At 41.5% G+C, this 16,933-nt stretch overlaps 1 protein-coding gene across 4 annotated transcripts in view; it reads left to right on the plus strand.

The window, feature by feature from the left end:
• Positions 1–491: 491 nt before the first annotated feature.
• LOC122560156 (transcription elongation factor A protein 2-like) overlaps positions 492–16,933 on the plus strand; it is a 62,276-nt gene continuing 45,834 nt past the window's right edge. The window contains exons 1-4 of one of the 4 annotated variants that reach the window (XM_043710490.2): positions 635–682; positions 1,715–1,777; positions 5,568–5,673; positions 5,746–5,851. In XM_043710490.2, coding sequence (XP_043566425.1) covers positions 5,761–5,851 — 91 coding nt within the window. In that variant the 5' untranslated portion in view covers positions 635–682; positions 1,715–1,777; positions 5,568–5,673; positions 5,746–5,760. Of the gene's footprint in view, positions 683–1,460; positions 1,509–1,714; positions 1,778–5,567; positions 5,674–5,745; positions 5,852–16,933 lie in introns of those variants that run through there. The other 3 variants (XM_043710484.2, XM_043710487.2, XM_043710488.2) reach the window with 3 other exon arrangements.

Consider the following 16,933-nt stretch of genomic DNA (forward strand, 5'->3'; position numbering starts at 1 on the left):
GACTTGTCCTACCTGCTATCTTCCTTTCCGCCTATCTACTCCACCCTCCCCCCCCCCGAACTATCACTTTCATCCCCTTCCCCACTCACCTATTGTACCCTATGCTACTTTCTCCCCACCCCCACCTTCCTCGAGCTTATCTCTCCAAGCTTCAGGCTCTCTGCCTTTATTCCTGATGAAGGGCTTTTGCCCGAAACGTCGATTTCGCTGCTCCTCAGATGCTGCCTGAACTGCTGTGCTCTCCAGAATCTGGTTTCCAGCATCTGCAGTCATTGTTTTTACCTGAAACGCAAATGACCGAGTCGCCCAGAACCTTCTTCGGGCAGCGCGATGGATGTTGGGAAGTGTAGTCACCCAGTCGCCGGAGTGATGGTGGGAACCGGCATTCTTTGTCCCAGCCGGAACTACAACCCCCAGGGATCCTTGCGCCCTCGTTGCCTCAGACTGTGAATGGCTGGGGTAAGCGCCATATACAAGAGGCGAAGCTGAGCAGAGGGGCAGGGAGCTTGGTTTGTTTGGTACTGATGACTGCGGCCATTGTTTCTTTTCCATCTTAGCGTTGCGAGACCAAGGGTGGGGGGGAATTAAAAAAAAAAGGAATTGCAGGAGAAGAATGGGGAAGCTGGAGGAAATCATACGCATAGCGAAGAAGATGGATAAGATGGTGTCTAAGAAGAACACGGTGGGTGTGTAGAAGGTGGCTGCCTGCCCGGGGTCGATGCAGTACCGTGCCCAGTCCGGCTGCTTAGCTGCAGGTTCCTGCCTCCGGAACCGGCGGGATGTGAACAAACCCATGTACAGTGAATGGTTAGGCTGAAGGACACCCTCGGGCAATAAACGTTAACTTTATGGGGAAATGCTGAGACTTCTGGCGTTTGTAACGTAGATAAATGGTGGATGGGAGAACGCCCTCTTGATCCTTTATGTTCATCAGCTTTTAAATTCATATCGCTTGTAGTTTTTATGGGGGGGGGACGCGGTGAATTGTGGACAGACAAGGTTATTTGAGGGAGTTCCATATTTTAATATAATTGTTTTCAGTAATAGATATTTGAATGAAAGTTTTCCTTTATGGATGCTGATTATTGATAGTTATTTTCAGAGAGAACATGTTTCAACTTTAAATTCTATTTTTATTTTTAATCTATTCTGAATTAAAATATGTGAAGTTAAATATTTCAGTAATTCCACAAGGGATGAGGATCACTGACTTTGCATTTGATGTATTTATGTTATGTCTTTGGTTCTAGTTAAACTTTTTTCAGTTGATTACTTTGAAGGTGTGGATGGGAGGGATACGGAGTGCAGTTAGTATTGTGTGTGCTGCAACTTCAGTAATTATATTTGGCATATGAACATTTTTTGTATACTGTTAGCTGCAGCAGTGTCATGGTTTTTAATCCTTAAGGTTTATTACTTGTGTCTTGGTTTTGATTCAGGAGTCATTAGGATGTAGACAGCAAAATGCAAACAAAGTCTAGGCTGCTCAAAACATGGGACAACCTTAGGTAATCTCCTGCCTGGTGCAGACTGAACATCATTTATTTCTAAAATTCTTCTGTAGTGTTTGGTAACATTTTATAGTATTTTCTAATCTTGATTGATCCACCGATTGGTAACACTATTATACATTTTCATGAATGTGTATGGGTCCTCAATTACTCAGCTTATACTGCAATAACTTTTTGTTCTGCTTTTTCTGTTAATTCTGCAGAGTGGTGCGATTGATTTATTGAAAGAACTTAAAAGCATTCCCATGACTTTGGATTTGTTGCAGGTAAATAGCAATAATACCAGTCATAGAGTTATACAATTCGGAAATAGACCTTTGGTCCACCTTGTCCATACTGACCAAATATGCTAAAATAATCTAATCTGATTTGCCAGCATTTGGGCCATATCCCTCTAAACCCTTCCTAATCATATACCCATCTCGATGCTTTTTAAATGTTGTAATTGTGCTTGCCTCCACCACTATCTCTATCTCTAGCAGCTCATTCATACACACCATCCTCTGAATGAAAAAGTTGACCCTTGGGTCCCATTTTAAATGTTTCCCCTCTCACTGTAAACCTATATCCTCTAGTACCCCCCCCCCCCCCCCCCCCCACATCCTAGAGAAAAGATCTTGACTATTCATCCTATCCCTCATGATTTTATAAATTTCTATCAGGTCACTCCTCACCTTCCGATGCTCCAGGGAAAATAGCACCAGTCTATTCATCCTCTCCCTGTAGTTCAAACCCTCCATCCTTGTAAATCCTTTCCAGCTTAACAACTTTCCTATAACGGGGAAGCTAGAATCACATGCCAAACCAATGTCCTGTACAGCCACAACATGGTGTCCCAACTCCAATACTCAATGCACTTGCCAATAAAGGCAAGTGTACCAAACGCTGCCTTCACTATCCTGTCAACCTGTGACTCTGCATTCAAGGAATTGGGAATCTGCATCCCAAAGTTGTCTGTTCGGCAACACTCCCTGGTACTTATCATTGAGCGTATAAGTCTTGACCTGGTTTGCCTACCAAAATGCAGCTTCTCACATTTATCTAAATGAAATTTCATCTACCACTCCTTGACTCATTTGCCCATCTGATCAAGGTCTTGTTGTAATGAGGAAACCTTCTTTGCTGTTCTCTACACTGACAATTTTGCTTTTATTTTATTGTCACATGTACTCAAATGCAGGATTACAGTGGAAAGTGTATAATGTCTCCACACAAAGTGCCATCTTGGGTACGAGTACCTAGGTACAGAATCTTAAGAATAAGCTAGAAAGAAAGAACAAACTTAAGTTGCAGTAATTATAGTACAGCAACACCGTCTTAGTTTTAATTACAAAATAAATAAAGCCGAAAGTTCAAACATTACAGTCTTTAAGTGCTTAGCCATGATATGATGATGCCTCAAAGTGCAGTCCCAAGACCAGAAGTTCACACTGAGCCGAGGGACTGCCATGTACCGTTGAAAGACCGCCATGCTGGGCCTCTGGCATGGCAGGACAAACTGAGTCCAAGGTCGGGAATACATGGCTGAGAGAAGAGGGGGAAAGAAACGCAACAGAGAGAAAAAAAGAAACTGATTGAGTGGGCAAGGCCCATCTGAGGAGTCCTACTCTGCTGCCATCTTGGACGTTCAAATTACACAAACTTACTGACCAGAAAATACAATCTTTTAAAAGGGATCTGGATGGGTGTATGAATAGGAAGGGTTTAGAAGGATCTGGTCAAGTGCTAGCAAGTGGGACTAGCCTAATGTAGGATGTCTGGTCGATGTAGACAAGTTGGACTGAAGGGTCTGTTTTCATGCTATATATCTCTGAGCTCCATTATTCACACTTATTGTTGTGGTTCTGTTCGCCGAGCTGGAAGTTTTTGTTGCAAACGTTTCGTCCCCTGGCTAGGCGACATCATCAGTGCTTGGGAGCCTCCTGCGAAGCGCTTCTTTGATGTTTCCTCCGGTGTTTATAGTGGTCTGTCCCTGTCGCTTCCGGTTGTCAGTTTCAGCTGTCCGCTGTAGTGGTTGATATATTGGGTCCAGGTCGATGTGTTTGTTGATGGAGTTTGTGGATGAATGCCATTCCTCTAGGAATTCCCTGGCTGTTCTCTGTCTGGCTTGCCCTATGATAGTAGTGTTGTCCCAGTCGAATTCGTGTTGCTTGTTGTCTGCGTGTGTGGTTACTAAGGATAGCTGGTCGTGTAGTTTCGTGGCTAGTTGATGTTCATGTATGCGGATTGTTAGCTGTCTTCCTGTTTGTCTTATATAGTGTTTTGTGCAGTCCTTGCATGGTATTTTGTACACTACATTCGTTTTGCTCATGTTGGGTATCGGGTCCTTTGTTCTGGTGAGTTGTTGTCTGAGCGTGGCTGTTGGTTTGTGTGCCGTTATGAGTCCTAGGGGTCGCAGTAGTCTGGCTGTCAGTTCCGAGATGCTCCTGATGTATGGTAGTGTGGCTAGTCCTTTTGGCACATCATTTGGCATTGTTAAAACTATGATCTCAATCCTGGGGAGAAAAATAGAAAATTGTAACTTGTAAAAAAGGTTCTGGAGTGATTCTAATTTGTAATTTCCTTTTCTTGTATGTGGAGTTTGCCACAACTGTGCAAAAGAGCCAAATTACCTTGTCAGTTGCAAGATATCAACATATCTGAAAAATGAGCCCAATCACATCAAGCTTCCTGTCCTATGACTAGGCTGTTGAACAGCTCTCGCGAGAAGTAGAGGAGAATGCCAAGTTTACTGGCCGCAAAAAGTTGATAGAAGTCTTACCTCCGCTTTGGGTTTTAACTCTTGATTCATGTAATGGCCTCATGCAAACCAGTTGGATATTAAAAGTGAGGGGCTCAGACTTGGTTTCCAGCAGGCATTGTTTTGCATTGGGAAATTTCCTAGTAAACATAGTGATGTTGAGGTCTATGAAGAATGCTACTTGCTTTGTCCTAGAAAATGACATAGCTCTCATACTCATTTCTTACTAACTCTTCTGAGAGATCAAGGAATGCCTCAATTTGTTTCAAGTTTAATCAGCTCAGTAATTCCTACTTCATTGTGGTCTCACCACCTTTGCTTTTGACTATGCTACTTGAACCTTCTTCCATTTTAACACCTGCTTAAAAAGGAATTGCAAAGGCTATCCCAATCCTGCACCTGACATTAATTTCCTCCTTCACTGTACAAATTCCAGGTCAAGTAAGCAAAACAAAGTGCCTTTTTTTTTTTAACAGCAATGGCAAATGCTATTATCAATCCAATTATCCCTACATAAACAGTTTTGCATGTTCGACCCTAACAAAACATGAGGTGAAAGTGAGGATTGCAGATGCTAGAGATTAGAGTGGTGCTGGAAAAGTACAGCAGGTCAGGCAGCATCCAAGGAGCAGGGAGATCGATGTTTCGGACAGGAGCCCTTCATCCCTGCCCGAAACGTCGATCTTCCTGCTCCTTGGATGCTGCCTGACCTATGTTTTTCCAGCACCACTCTAATCTTGACCCTAACAAAACATTGAGGTAAAAACAATGACTGCAGATGCTGGAAACCAGATTCTGGATTAGTGATGCTGGAAGAGCACAGCAATTCAGGCAGCATCCGAGGACAGGCAAAATCGACGTTTCGGGCAAAATCCCTGATGAAGGGCTTTTGCCCGAAACGTCGATTTTGCCTGTCCTCGGATGCTGCCTGAATTGCTGTGCTCTTCCAGCACCACTAATCCTAACAAAACATTGCCTATAACCTTTGAATAATGGATCCGAAAATCTATTGCAAGCCTTTGCAGATGCTGTAAATGTGAAGAAAAACACTTTTCATAGGAATACATCTTGCCTCAAGTGCCTTCGTGTTATGTGACAGGAGCTTTGTGGACAGTTCACCTTGTTCCTGCTGCAGGTGCTTCAGGGAATGAGAAGTGGGATAATTGGCACTTCATACATCTCTATTAACTACATAGGAGTAAGGATCCTTTATATAAGGACATGTTAAATTTACATTGTTGACACAATTGTTGAAAGTATGATGAATTAAGTTATTTTTTTGGAGACTGAATTTAAAATATTGTTAAATTTACCAGGCTGCTTGTATTCCTGAAGAGTAGACATTTTGATGTCCGGCAGCATTAAACCTTGAGCCTATTTCACAGGAAGGGGGACTTCTCTCCTAATGCAGCTCAAAATCAGGTAAAATAAGGAAGGTATTTTTATTGCAATTTTAAAGATGATTTATAATATCTGTTCCTTTTTGTTCTTTAGTCTACACGGGTTGGGATGTCTGTGAATGCTGTTAGAAAACAAAGCACAGATGAAGAAGTCACAACACTTGCTAAGTCACTCATCAAATCATGGAAAAAGCTGCTAGGTAAAGTTCTGCTCTAGTCATTGTAAGCTTGGCTAACAACTGGCAGAATGTATATGACCTATAAATTATAATCCAAGTAATCTTTAAAAAAAAAATTACTATACATGTATGAGATTTTTTTTTTGAAGTTAACTGATGAAAAATGGTATATTTGAGGGAGGTAGAAAGTGCTCCTTGACTAGTGGAAGTTGTGCTTTTGTTGTGGTGAAACTAAACTAATGTTGAATGATAATAGAAGTCAAGTGCAATTCATTTTATAGTAAAACCTAGTTTTATCCATTACAAAATGGTATCAGACATAAAATTTTGTAGTTGTGTAATTAAAAATTTCTAATGCATTGGCCTTTGGAGATAATTCAATAAAAGCTGAATTTGACAAGCTACCAATGAATGTATGTTCAAGACTACGTTCTGATTAACTGTTGCACTTTTGACCTGCTGCACCAGCATTGTGTACTTTTTCACTTGTCTTACCCTGGAATTTGTATTTTAGTTTTATAAGTATGGACTCAGCATTCATTACACTTCCAGTAATGTTGTATTTTATAATTAATTATGGTTCTTGAGTACCTATTCCTGAACCACAAAAAGGCCACCACATCTTTACCATCCTACACTCTTTTCCAAATTTAAATACTTTGATATGATGCAATTTTTTTCCTAACCTGTACAAATAGTTCTAGTAAGCTTGCTGTCTTAACCCAATGAGCCATCCTGGTTGCCCTTGATTGTATTACTTTAAAGTTCATGATGACATCGAACATAATTGTTCCATTACTCCACAGACCATATTCTGTATGTTGCGTATTATGTGATAAATCAGGATAGCTCTGTGTTGCTTCCTCTGTCCATAAGATTTAGTGAACTATGTGACATGGGTTTTTCCTTTCCCTAAATCTGTAAAAAGAACAAAGAAGGTGGATAAAGAGGAGGGGGTGTAGCATTGCTAATTAGCGCATCACAGCTACAGAAACAAAGGTTGTCTAGGAAGATTTGTCTACTGAATTAGTATGGGTGGAAGTTACAAACAGCAAAGGAGCAGGCACCTCATTAACCCCCAATCGCAGTAGGGAGATCAAAGAACTCGTAGACCGGCACGTTTTGGAAAAATGCAGATGTAGCAGGGTTGTTGTTAAGGGTGACTTCAACTATCCCAAAACTGACTGGAACCTCCTTAGTGAAGATGGTTTAGATGGAGTCACTTTTGTTGGGTGTGTTCAGGAGGTTTCCTTACTCTGTATATAGACAGGTGGACAAAAGAGGCCGTTTTGGATATGGTGTTTGGCAATGAGCCAGGACAGGTTTCAGATCTTGCAGTGGGAGAACACTTTAGTGACAGTGATCACAACTGCCTCACATTCACCATAGCCATGGAGAGGGAAAGGAGCAGTTACCATAGGAAAGTATTTAATTGGGCAAAAGGAAATTACGATGCTACCAAACAGGAGTTGTGGAGTACAGATCGAGCACGACAGACATGTGGAGACTTCGTTTGTTTAAGGAGCAGTTGTTGTGAGTGATGCATAAATTTGTTCCTCTGAGACTGGAAAAAAGGGTAAGATTAAAGAGCCTTGGATGACTAGAACAGAGGAGCTTATTGTCAAAACGAAGAACATAGGTGGAGGAAGCAAGGGCCTAGCACAGCTTTCAAGGATTACAGGCTTGCTAGAATGTAGCTCAGAAATGGACTGACGGCACCCAGGAGGGGGCATGAGAAAGGCTTTGTGGGAAGGATTAGGGAGAACCCAAAGGCATTTTACTCATACGTGAGGAATAAGAGAATGATCAGGGAGAAGGTAGGGCCGATCAGGGATAGTGTAGGGAACGTGTGCGTGGAGTCTGAGCAGATAGAGGAAGTTTTAAATGAGTTTTTTCTGGCTTCAGATTTCACTAAGGAAAGGGACCTTGTTGTAAATGAGAACTTTGAGGAGCTGGGCAATAGGCTTGAACAGATTAAGATTGATGAAGTTGATGTGCTGGAAATTTTGGCAGACATTAAGATTGATAAGTTCCCAGGGAAAGACCCCAGATTTATCCTAGGTTGCTCTGGAAAGTGAAAAAGGTTGCTAAGCTGCTGTGGTTAGCAAAGTTTTGGAAAGAATTCTGAGGGATAGGATTTATGACTATTTGGCAAAGCATGGCATGATTAAAGGCAGTTAGCATGGCTTTGAGAGGGGCAGGTCATGCCTCACAAATCTTTATTGAGTTCTTTGAGGAGGTGACAAGTCTGGTTGACAAAGGTCGAGCAGTGGATGTGGTGTACGTGGACTTCAGCAAGGCATGTGATAAGGTTCCTCCTGGTAGGCTCATTCATAAAATCAGCAAGTATGGGATACAGGGAGATTTAGCTATCTGGATTCTGAATTGGTTGGCTGACAAAGCAGAGAGTGGTTGTAAATGGAAAGTATTCTGCCTCGGTCAGTGTTGAGTGGGGTCCTGCAGCGCTCTGTTCTTGGACCTCTGCTCTTTATAGTTTTTATAAACGACTTGGACGATGAGGTTGAGGGGTGGGTTAGTAAACTTGCAAATGACACAAAGGTTGAAGGTGCCCTCGATAGTATTGAGGGCTATTGCAGGCTGCAACACGACATAGACAGGATGCAGAGCTGGGCTGAGAAATGGCAGATGGTGTTCAACCTGGATAAATGCTAAGTGACACGTTTTTGGAAGGTTGAACTTGAATGCTGAATATAGGATTAAAGGCAGGATTCTTGGCAGTGTGGAGAAACAGAGGGATCTGGGTGTGCAAGTACATAGATCCCTCTAAGTTGCCACCCAAATGGATAGGGTTGTTAAGAAAGCATATGGTGTTTTGGCTTTCATTAACAGGGGGATAGAGTTTAAGAGCTGCGAGGGTTTGCTACAGCTCTACAAGTCCCTGGTGAGACCATACTTGGAATATTGTGTCCAGTTCTGGTTGCCCTATTATAGGAAAGATAAGGAGGCTTTGGAGAGGGTGCAAAGAAGTTACCAGGATGCTGCCTGGACTGGAAGGCTTGCCTTACGAAGAGAGGTTGACTAAGCTTGGACTTTTCTCTCTGGAGCGACGGAGGAAGAGGGGTGACCTGATCGAGGTGTACAAGGTAATGAGAGGCATGGATAGAGTCGATAGCCAGATACTTTTCCCCAGGGCAGGATTGATTGGCACAAGGGGTCATAGTTTGGAGGTGTTCGGAGGAAGGTGTAGAGGAGACGTCAGAGGTAGGTTCTTTACGCATGGAATGCGTTACCAGTGGTGGTGGTGGAGGCAGAGTCGTTAGGGACATTTAAGCGACTGCTGGACATGCACATGGACAGCAGTGAATTGAGGGGCGTGTAGGTTAGGTTATTTTATTTTAGATTGGGAATAATCCTCGGCACAACATCGTGGGCCGAAGAGTCTGTTCTGTGCTTTACTTTTCTATGTTCTGTGGTACAGCTGTCACAAAAAGCTTTTTTTCTAAAAGTTGTTCCTTTTCTCAAGGATACTACTATGTCCTTTGGTTTTTTTCAGTTCATCTCTGAACTCAGGCTCAGAATCCACTGGTTTGGTACAGCGATGAAAGGCCTTTTTGTTTATATATAAACAGATGAGACTTTAGGCCAAAGCTTTTATGGCTTTAGAAGTAACCTGTATAAGTCAAGGGGGCGTGGCCAGCCATCGAGCTGAACAATTCAAGTCAGTTCAGCAGTGGAGCTGTGTGGGAACAGGCTGCTAAATTCTCTCTCCTTCTACCCTTTTAACTTCAGTTTTGTAAGCCTTTGTTTCATTTTTACTGTGTTTAAGGGGTTTGTTTTTGGGGACTGTTGTACATATTCAGGACAGCATAATCAAGTCTAGTTTGGATAGACTGAGTTCTGGCAGATGTTCTTTGTTCTGTTCTTTGTGTTTGGTTCCATACTTTTGTGAATAAATTTTTGTCTTTTTTTAAAACCTGGTAGTCAACCTAGCTAGCTTACTCTGGTAATTTTCACTGTACACTTATTGAGACAAATTGCAAAGTTATGATGTGGGCTGCCTGCTTAATGTTTTGAGTAGTCTGGCCTAGTCCATAACACAGGAAGCGACTCAAGTGGGGAAGCAACAAGGAATAGTAGGTGATAGTATACTGACAGGGATTGATATTGTTCGCTATAATAAAGAATGAGAGTCCAAATGACGTTATTGCTTGCCCAGTGCCAGTGTTTGGCATATCTGCAGGAAACAAACTAACTTGCATTGGTAGGGAGGAAGATCCGGTGGTTATGGCTCATATAGAGAAAAGGGACATAAGCAAAACTAGAACTGGCTGTAGTTAGAGAGGATCTAGGCACTGAATTGAAAAAAATCTTTTGGGTTATTCCTTGAGGCATGTGCAAATTGGCATTGTGTACATAAGATTGGAGATTAATACATTGCTCAAAGACTGGGATGGGTAAGGTGGTTTCTGGTTCATGTGCCATTGGCACAGATACTGGGGAAAATTGGGGCTGGAGAGTCGGAAGGACGTACACCTAAGTGTTGGGCTCATTCTCTTGGGAACTGGATACCTAGGGAGTTAGAGATGGTTTTAAGGTGGATAAATCCCCAGGACCTGATCAGGTGTACCCGAAAACTCTGTGGGAAGCTAGAGAAGTGATTGCTGGGCCTCTTGCTGAGATATTTGTATCATCGATAGTCACAGGTGAAGTGCCGGAAGACTGGAGGTTGGCAAACGTGGTGCCACTGTTTAAGAAGGGTGGAAAGGACAAGGCAGGGAACTATAGACCAGTGAGCCTGACCTCGGTGGTGGGCAAGTTGTTGGAGGGAATCCTGAGGGACAGGATGTACATGTATTTGGAAAGGTAAGGACTGATTCGGGATAGTCAACATGGCTTTGTGCGTGGGAAATCATGTCTCTCAAATTAGATTGAGTTTTTTGATGAAGTAACAAAAAGATTGATGAGGGCAGAGCAGTAGATGTGATCTATATGGACTTCAGTAAGGCGTTCGACAAGGTTCCCCATGGGAGACTGATTAGCAAGGTTAGATCTCATGGAATACAGGGAGAACTAGCCATTTGGATACAGAACTGGCTCAAAGGTAGAAGACAGCGGGTGGCGGTGGAGGGTTGTTTTTCAGACTGGAGGCCTGTGATCAGTGGAGTGTCACAAGGATCAGTGCTGGGCCCTCTACTTTGTCATTTACATAAATGATTTGGATGCGAGCATAAGAGATATAGTTAGTAAGTTTGCAGATGACACCAAAATTGGATAGGATAAATAGGCAAAGTCTTTTCCCTGGGGCCGGGGAGTCCAGAACTAGAGGGCATAGGTTTAGTGTGAGAGGGGAAAGATATAAAAGAGACCTAAGGAGCAACATTTTCACGCAGAGGATAGTACGTGTATGGCATGAGCTGCCAGAGGGAGTGGTGGAGGCTAGAACAATTGCAACATTTAAAAGGCATCTGGATGGGTACATGAATACGAAGGGTTTGGAGGGATATGGGCCGGGTGCTGGCAGGTGGGACTAGATTGGGTTGGGATATCTGGTCAGCATGAACGGGGGTTGGACAGAAGGGTCTGTTTCCATGCTGTACATCTCTATGACTCTAAATGGGGCAAGGAGTCAAATGTGGAAATATGTGGTAGATCAAAGAGTAGAAACAAGGTAAGCAATAAAAATGTGAACTGAAGGTTAGAGAATGTTCAGAAAGGGCTCAAAGAAATAAACCTAGGAATGTACCAACAATCCAGACTTGATGTTGCAAATATAACAACAGACAAAACTAAACACACTATCTGCACAACATTCACCAAAAATTGGTATCACGCATTGAAGTAAATAAGTCCAGTCTGTGAGAGATCTTGGCTTCAGAACTTCATGGTTTAAGTTGAGAATATTGAGAGGTCTATGATATCACGGTGGAGGGGGAGGACTGTTAATTGAAGTTGTCATTTGTACAACAAGAGATTTCAGGAGATCAGGATGGGGGGGGCGGTGATGTGGAGCACTAGGAGAAATAAGTCACTAGTGGGGGTGGCTTACAGCGTCTCTTAACAGTAATCACAATATGAGGCAAAATAACAAACATTAATGTTTGGTGCTTTTGATAAAAATGGAGACCTTATAATCTATGTATAAATTAAAAAAAAGTCACATTGGTGCTAAGAATGTGATAAGGAGTTGACACAGTGCTTCAGAGAGAGAGTTTTGAGCAGCATGTTTTGGACCTATCAAAAGACAAAGTTATATTAGACTTGGTACTGTGCAATATGATACAATTTATTTAATAATCTGAGTTCAGGCACATTTGGTAGCAACAATCACTGTACATATTACATCCAGTTTGTATGGGAGAACATTGGGTCCAAGACTAATATTGTAAACCTCAAAGACAGCTATGAGTGGTGAAAGTTGAGCTAGCTAAAGTGAACTGGAACACCAGGTGACAGGGGAGGTCAGTAGAGACATAGTGGTGGATATTTACAAGTTTCCTTCAGAATACACAGGGTATATATAATCCGATAATGAAATATCCTCCAGGGAGGACCTGCCATCCTAAGTTAAGGAATGACATTCACACATTATCTGGCAATGTCACAACTAGATATAGGGCAAGGTTCTCCAATTCATTACAGTTCCAAATGGGATACCTAAAAACTGTTAAGCTTACAGATGAGCGATGAATTGGTTCTGTGCCTCTATTCACTTACCTCTTGGCTCATTGGATAAAGGTTAATTTAGAAGGATCCCTTCCCTTGTGCCTACCTTAATCTCAGGCCATACGAATTTATGCTACAAAATGGTGCCAACTTAGCCAGGCTTTCTTGATGTAATAGAATGGGTTTACTAATTACATGTTAGAAATGAGACATTAGTCCAAGGATGTACGGATTAGTGTTTGGTTTATGAAGAGCAGATATTTGAATGTCTCCGCTTTTGCAATTGAGTTTACTGGTGAAGTTGTCTTTGGTAGTTGAACAGAGAAAAAGATAATATTTTGAGTTTAATGTGACTTCTTCAGAATGCTTATGTTATGGACCAGACCAAACCCCTTCAAAAATATATGAAGAACATAGCCTCGATTGGAGCTTTTTATTATTTTGAATACAAGTGCCAGGTGTAGCGTTCCAAATGCAATTTGGTCACACTACCAGATTTGAAGCAAAGCACACCAAAGTCATACTATAGGATGAGGCCCGGTAGAACCCAGAGAATAATTAGGTTAGTTTGGATTTTTCTAATGCCTGAAACTTAACAAAAAATTTTTCAATATATTGATGTGGAGGTTTGTTCTGAATTTTTGCACTGTAGTGGCTTCTTTTGCCTTTCTTTAAAATTTTCAAGAAAGTTGAATTGACAAAAGAATGTCAAGGTGTCTTTGTCTTTGATATCTTTGAAATTGGTACCAGTACCGCTACAGTTCTGGCAGCACCAACGTAAGCTCAGCCAAAGGACAAACCAGGGAATATAGACAAGTGAGCCTGAGGTCCATGTTGGGCAAGTTGTTGGAGGGAATCCTGAGGGACAGGATGTACATGTATTTGGAAAGGCATGGAATGATTAGGGATAGTCAACATGGCTTTGTGTGTGGGAAATCATGTCTCACAAACTTGATTGAGTTTTTTGAAGAAGTAACAAAGAGGATTGATGAGTGCAGAGTGGTAGATGTGATCTACATGGACTTCAGTAAGACGTTTAACAAGATTCCCCATGGGAGACTGGTTAGCAAGGTTAGATCTCATGGAATACAGGGAGAACTAGCCATTTGGATACAGAACTGGCTCAAAGGTAGAAGACCGAGGGGTGGTGGTGGAGGGTTGTTTCACAGACTGGAGGCCTGTGACCAGTGGAGTGTCACAAGGATTGGTGCTAGGTCCACTACTTTGCATCATTTATGTAAATGATTTGGATGTGAGCATAAGAGGTATAGTTAGTAAGGTTGCAGATGACACCAAAATTGGAGGTGTAGTGGACAGTGAAGAAGGTTACCTCAGATTATAACGGGATCTTGATCAGATGGGCCAATGGGCTGAGAAGTGGCAGAAGGAGTTCAATTTAGATAAATGCGCGGTGCTGCATTTTGGGAAAGCAAATCTTAGCAGGATTTATACACTTAATGGTAAGGTCCTAGAGAGTGTTGCTGAACAAAGAGACCTTGGAGTGCAGGTTCATCGCTCCTTGAAAGTAGAGTCGCAGGTAGATAGGATAGTGAGGAAGGCGTTTGGTATACTTTCCTTTATTGGTCAGAGTATGGAGTACAGGAGTTGGGAGGTCATGTTGCGGCTGTATTGGTTAGGCCACTGTTAGAATATTTCATGCAATTCTGGTCTCCATTCTTTCGGATCGATGTTGTGAAACTTGAAATGGTTCAGAAAAGATTTCCAAGAATGTTGCCAGGGTTGGATGATTTGAGCTATAAGGAGAGGTTGAATAGGCTAGGGCTGTTTTCCCTGGAGCGTCTGAGGTTGAGGGATTACCTTATAGAGGTTTATAAAATCATGAGGGGCATGGATAGGTTAAATAGACAATGTCTTTTCCCTGGAGTGGGGGAATCCAGAACGAGAGGGCCTAGGTTTAGGCTGAGAGAGGAAAAATGTAAAAGAGACCTTGGGTCAACTTTATCACGCAGAGGGTGGCACGTGTATGGAATGAGCTGCCAGAGAAAGTGGTGGAGACTAGTAGAATTGCAACATTTAAGAGGCATTTGGATGGGTATATGAATAGGAAGGGTTTGGAGGGATATGGGCTTTGTGCTGACAGGTGGGACTAGATTGGGCTGGGATATCTGGTCGGCATGGACAAGTTGGACAGAAGGGTCTTTTTCCGTGCTGTACGTCTCTATGACCGTATGACTCCATTTTAACTGACTGTTGATGCCAGCACCATGATTGTTGCTTTTCATGTAAACTCAGTGTATCAACAGGAATTTTCAGTTGTGGCGAACAAGACTGAGTTTAGTATTTGCTTTAAGTCCAAATATAAAACAATCCTGAAGATACTGTTACTTATATGGATCGTAATCCTCTCGCTCTCAAAATATTTCACACTAATGCTTAATGAAATAGTCTCAACTATTTTATGCTATCAACCATACAGTTTGAAAACTTTTCACACTGGAACAGATAAGCTCGTAACTGATTAGGCAAAAGTGAAAACTGCAAATGCTGGCAATTAGAGTAGAGAGCGTGGTGGCTTTTGCCCGAACTGTCGACTCTCCTACTCCTCGGAAGCTGCCTGACCTGCTGTACATTTCTAGTACCACATTCTCTACTCGAACCTCGTAACGGATGTCTAATCATGAGCAACAATGAAGGTCATGATCAAAATGGATATGTGTAGAATATAATTGTAGGATGTACTTGCTAATGTTGAAGTGATGTCTTTGTAAATAAAAGATATGGTGAAGGGAGGAAATTGTAATATGAAGGTTAAAATGTCTCCAATATACAAGAAATGTAATGCAGGTCCACAATGAAATATTATTTGGAAACTTAGAATCTAATGTCGAAGAACCATGTAGAACTTAGCTTGATTTGTGTTTCTATATTGTGTAAATAAAGACCTCATTCTAGTTTCTTTTTGTTTGAATTCAGAGTGTGAAAATGTCTTGGATTTTGTTTATATTCACTTAATGTAGTTTTTAACCTCTTTGAGGTGCGTTGTTCATTAAATGTGTAATATGGGGAGAAGAGGGAAAGAAAATAATAATAGGCTGTTCCTGAGCAACAAGCTGTCCGATGAATCGATTTGTCCCTGCAGTGTCCACTAGAAGGACGATGTGCAGCTTTCTTAGAGATAATTAGCTCATTTGGACAGCAGAGCAATTTAGCAGTGTTCCCTGTTGGACTATAGCCTGGTATTGTGTGGTTTTTAACTTGAAACAGTCAGGGCAGAAGAGTAGGAGTTGAGTGGCTTCATGTTACAATAAGTGATTATGAAGGCAAATTGAATCATACATTTAGTCTCTTCATCCCAGTTATTGATAGATTATAAATAGTTGAATCCCCAGCATTGATCACTGTGCATTCCACTCTTTTGCATCTTGCCAACCTGAAATGACCCACTTATGATTACTCTCTGCCTCCTGTTAACTAATCATTCCTCTGTTCAAGTCAATATGTTTGCTATGGTCTTATTTTGCGTAGTAACATATGATGTGGCACCTTTGTTGTATGCCTCTAAAAATCTAAGTATATCTGCAGGTTCCCCTTCATTCACATTGTTACTACCTCAAAGAACTCTAATTTAATTTAGTGAAACATAATTTCCCTTTCACAAACAAGTATTTATTTTGTCTGATTGCATTGAGATTTTAAGTGCCCAGCTTTATACAACCTCTTTCATAGTAGATTCTCAAATTTTCCCTAACGCTATTGTTATTGCCTGTAGTTTTCTGATTTGTCTCCTTCTTTCCTTAAATAGAGGAAAAAGCAAGCATCATTCCACGCAATGGGTCCTTTTCAGAATCTAGAAAATTTTTGAAATTTAATACACATACTAGGTTTATCTCAGCGGCCACTTCTATTAAGTCCCAGGATGATGTCCTTCTGGACCTGGGGATTTGTCAGCTTTTAGCGCTGAGATTTTTTTTTTGAATACCATTAACCTGTTAATTATTGTTTTAACATCATCCTTTCCTTTTACCTCTTGATTTTATAATTACTCCTGGTATGTTTACTGTCCAGTGAAGGCAGACAGAATATTTCTTCAATTCTCTATTGTTTCCTTATTTTCTATTATTAATTCTCCAGACTCACTTCCTGAAGGAGAAAGTGAGGGCTGGAGATCAGAGTCAAGAGTGTGTCGTGCTGGAAAAGCACAGCAGGTCATGCAACATCTGAGGAGTAGGAGAATTGACATTTCAGCAGGTGCCCTACATTCCTGATAGGCTCCTGCCTGAAACGTCAATTTTCCTGCTCCTCAGATGCTGCATGACCTGCTATACTTTTCCAGCATCTCATACACTCGACTCACTTCCTGAAAGACCAGTGCACACATTAGTTATGCTTTTCCTTTTTTAAATGCCTGCAGAAATTCTATTTAGTTATGGCTAGCTTTCTCTTGTATTTTAATTTGTGCTTTTGAAAACCTCAAGATCAGTGATTATATATTAAATGGATGGTGTGTTAATTTCAAAG

This window comes from Chiloscyllium plagiosum, unplaced genomic scaffold (genome assembly GCF_037043375.1).
Source record: "Chiloscyllium plagiosum isolate Xiang-an unplaced genomic scaffold, Cpla_swu_hap1 HiC_scaffold_15, whole genome shotgun sequence".
In the NCBI taxonomy this organism is placed as follows: Eukaryota; Metazoa; Chordata; class Chondrichthyes; order Orectolobiformes; family Hemiscylliidae; genus Chiloscyllium; species Chiloscyllium plagiosum.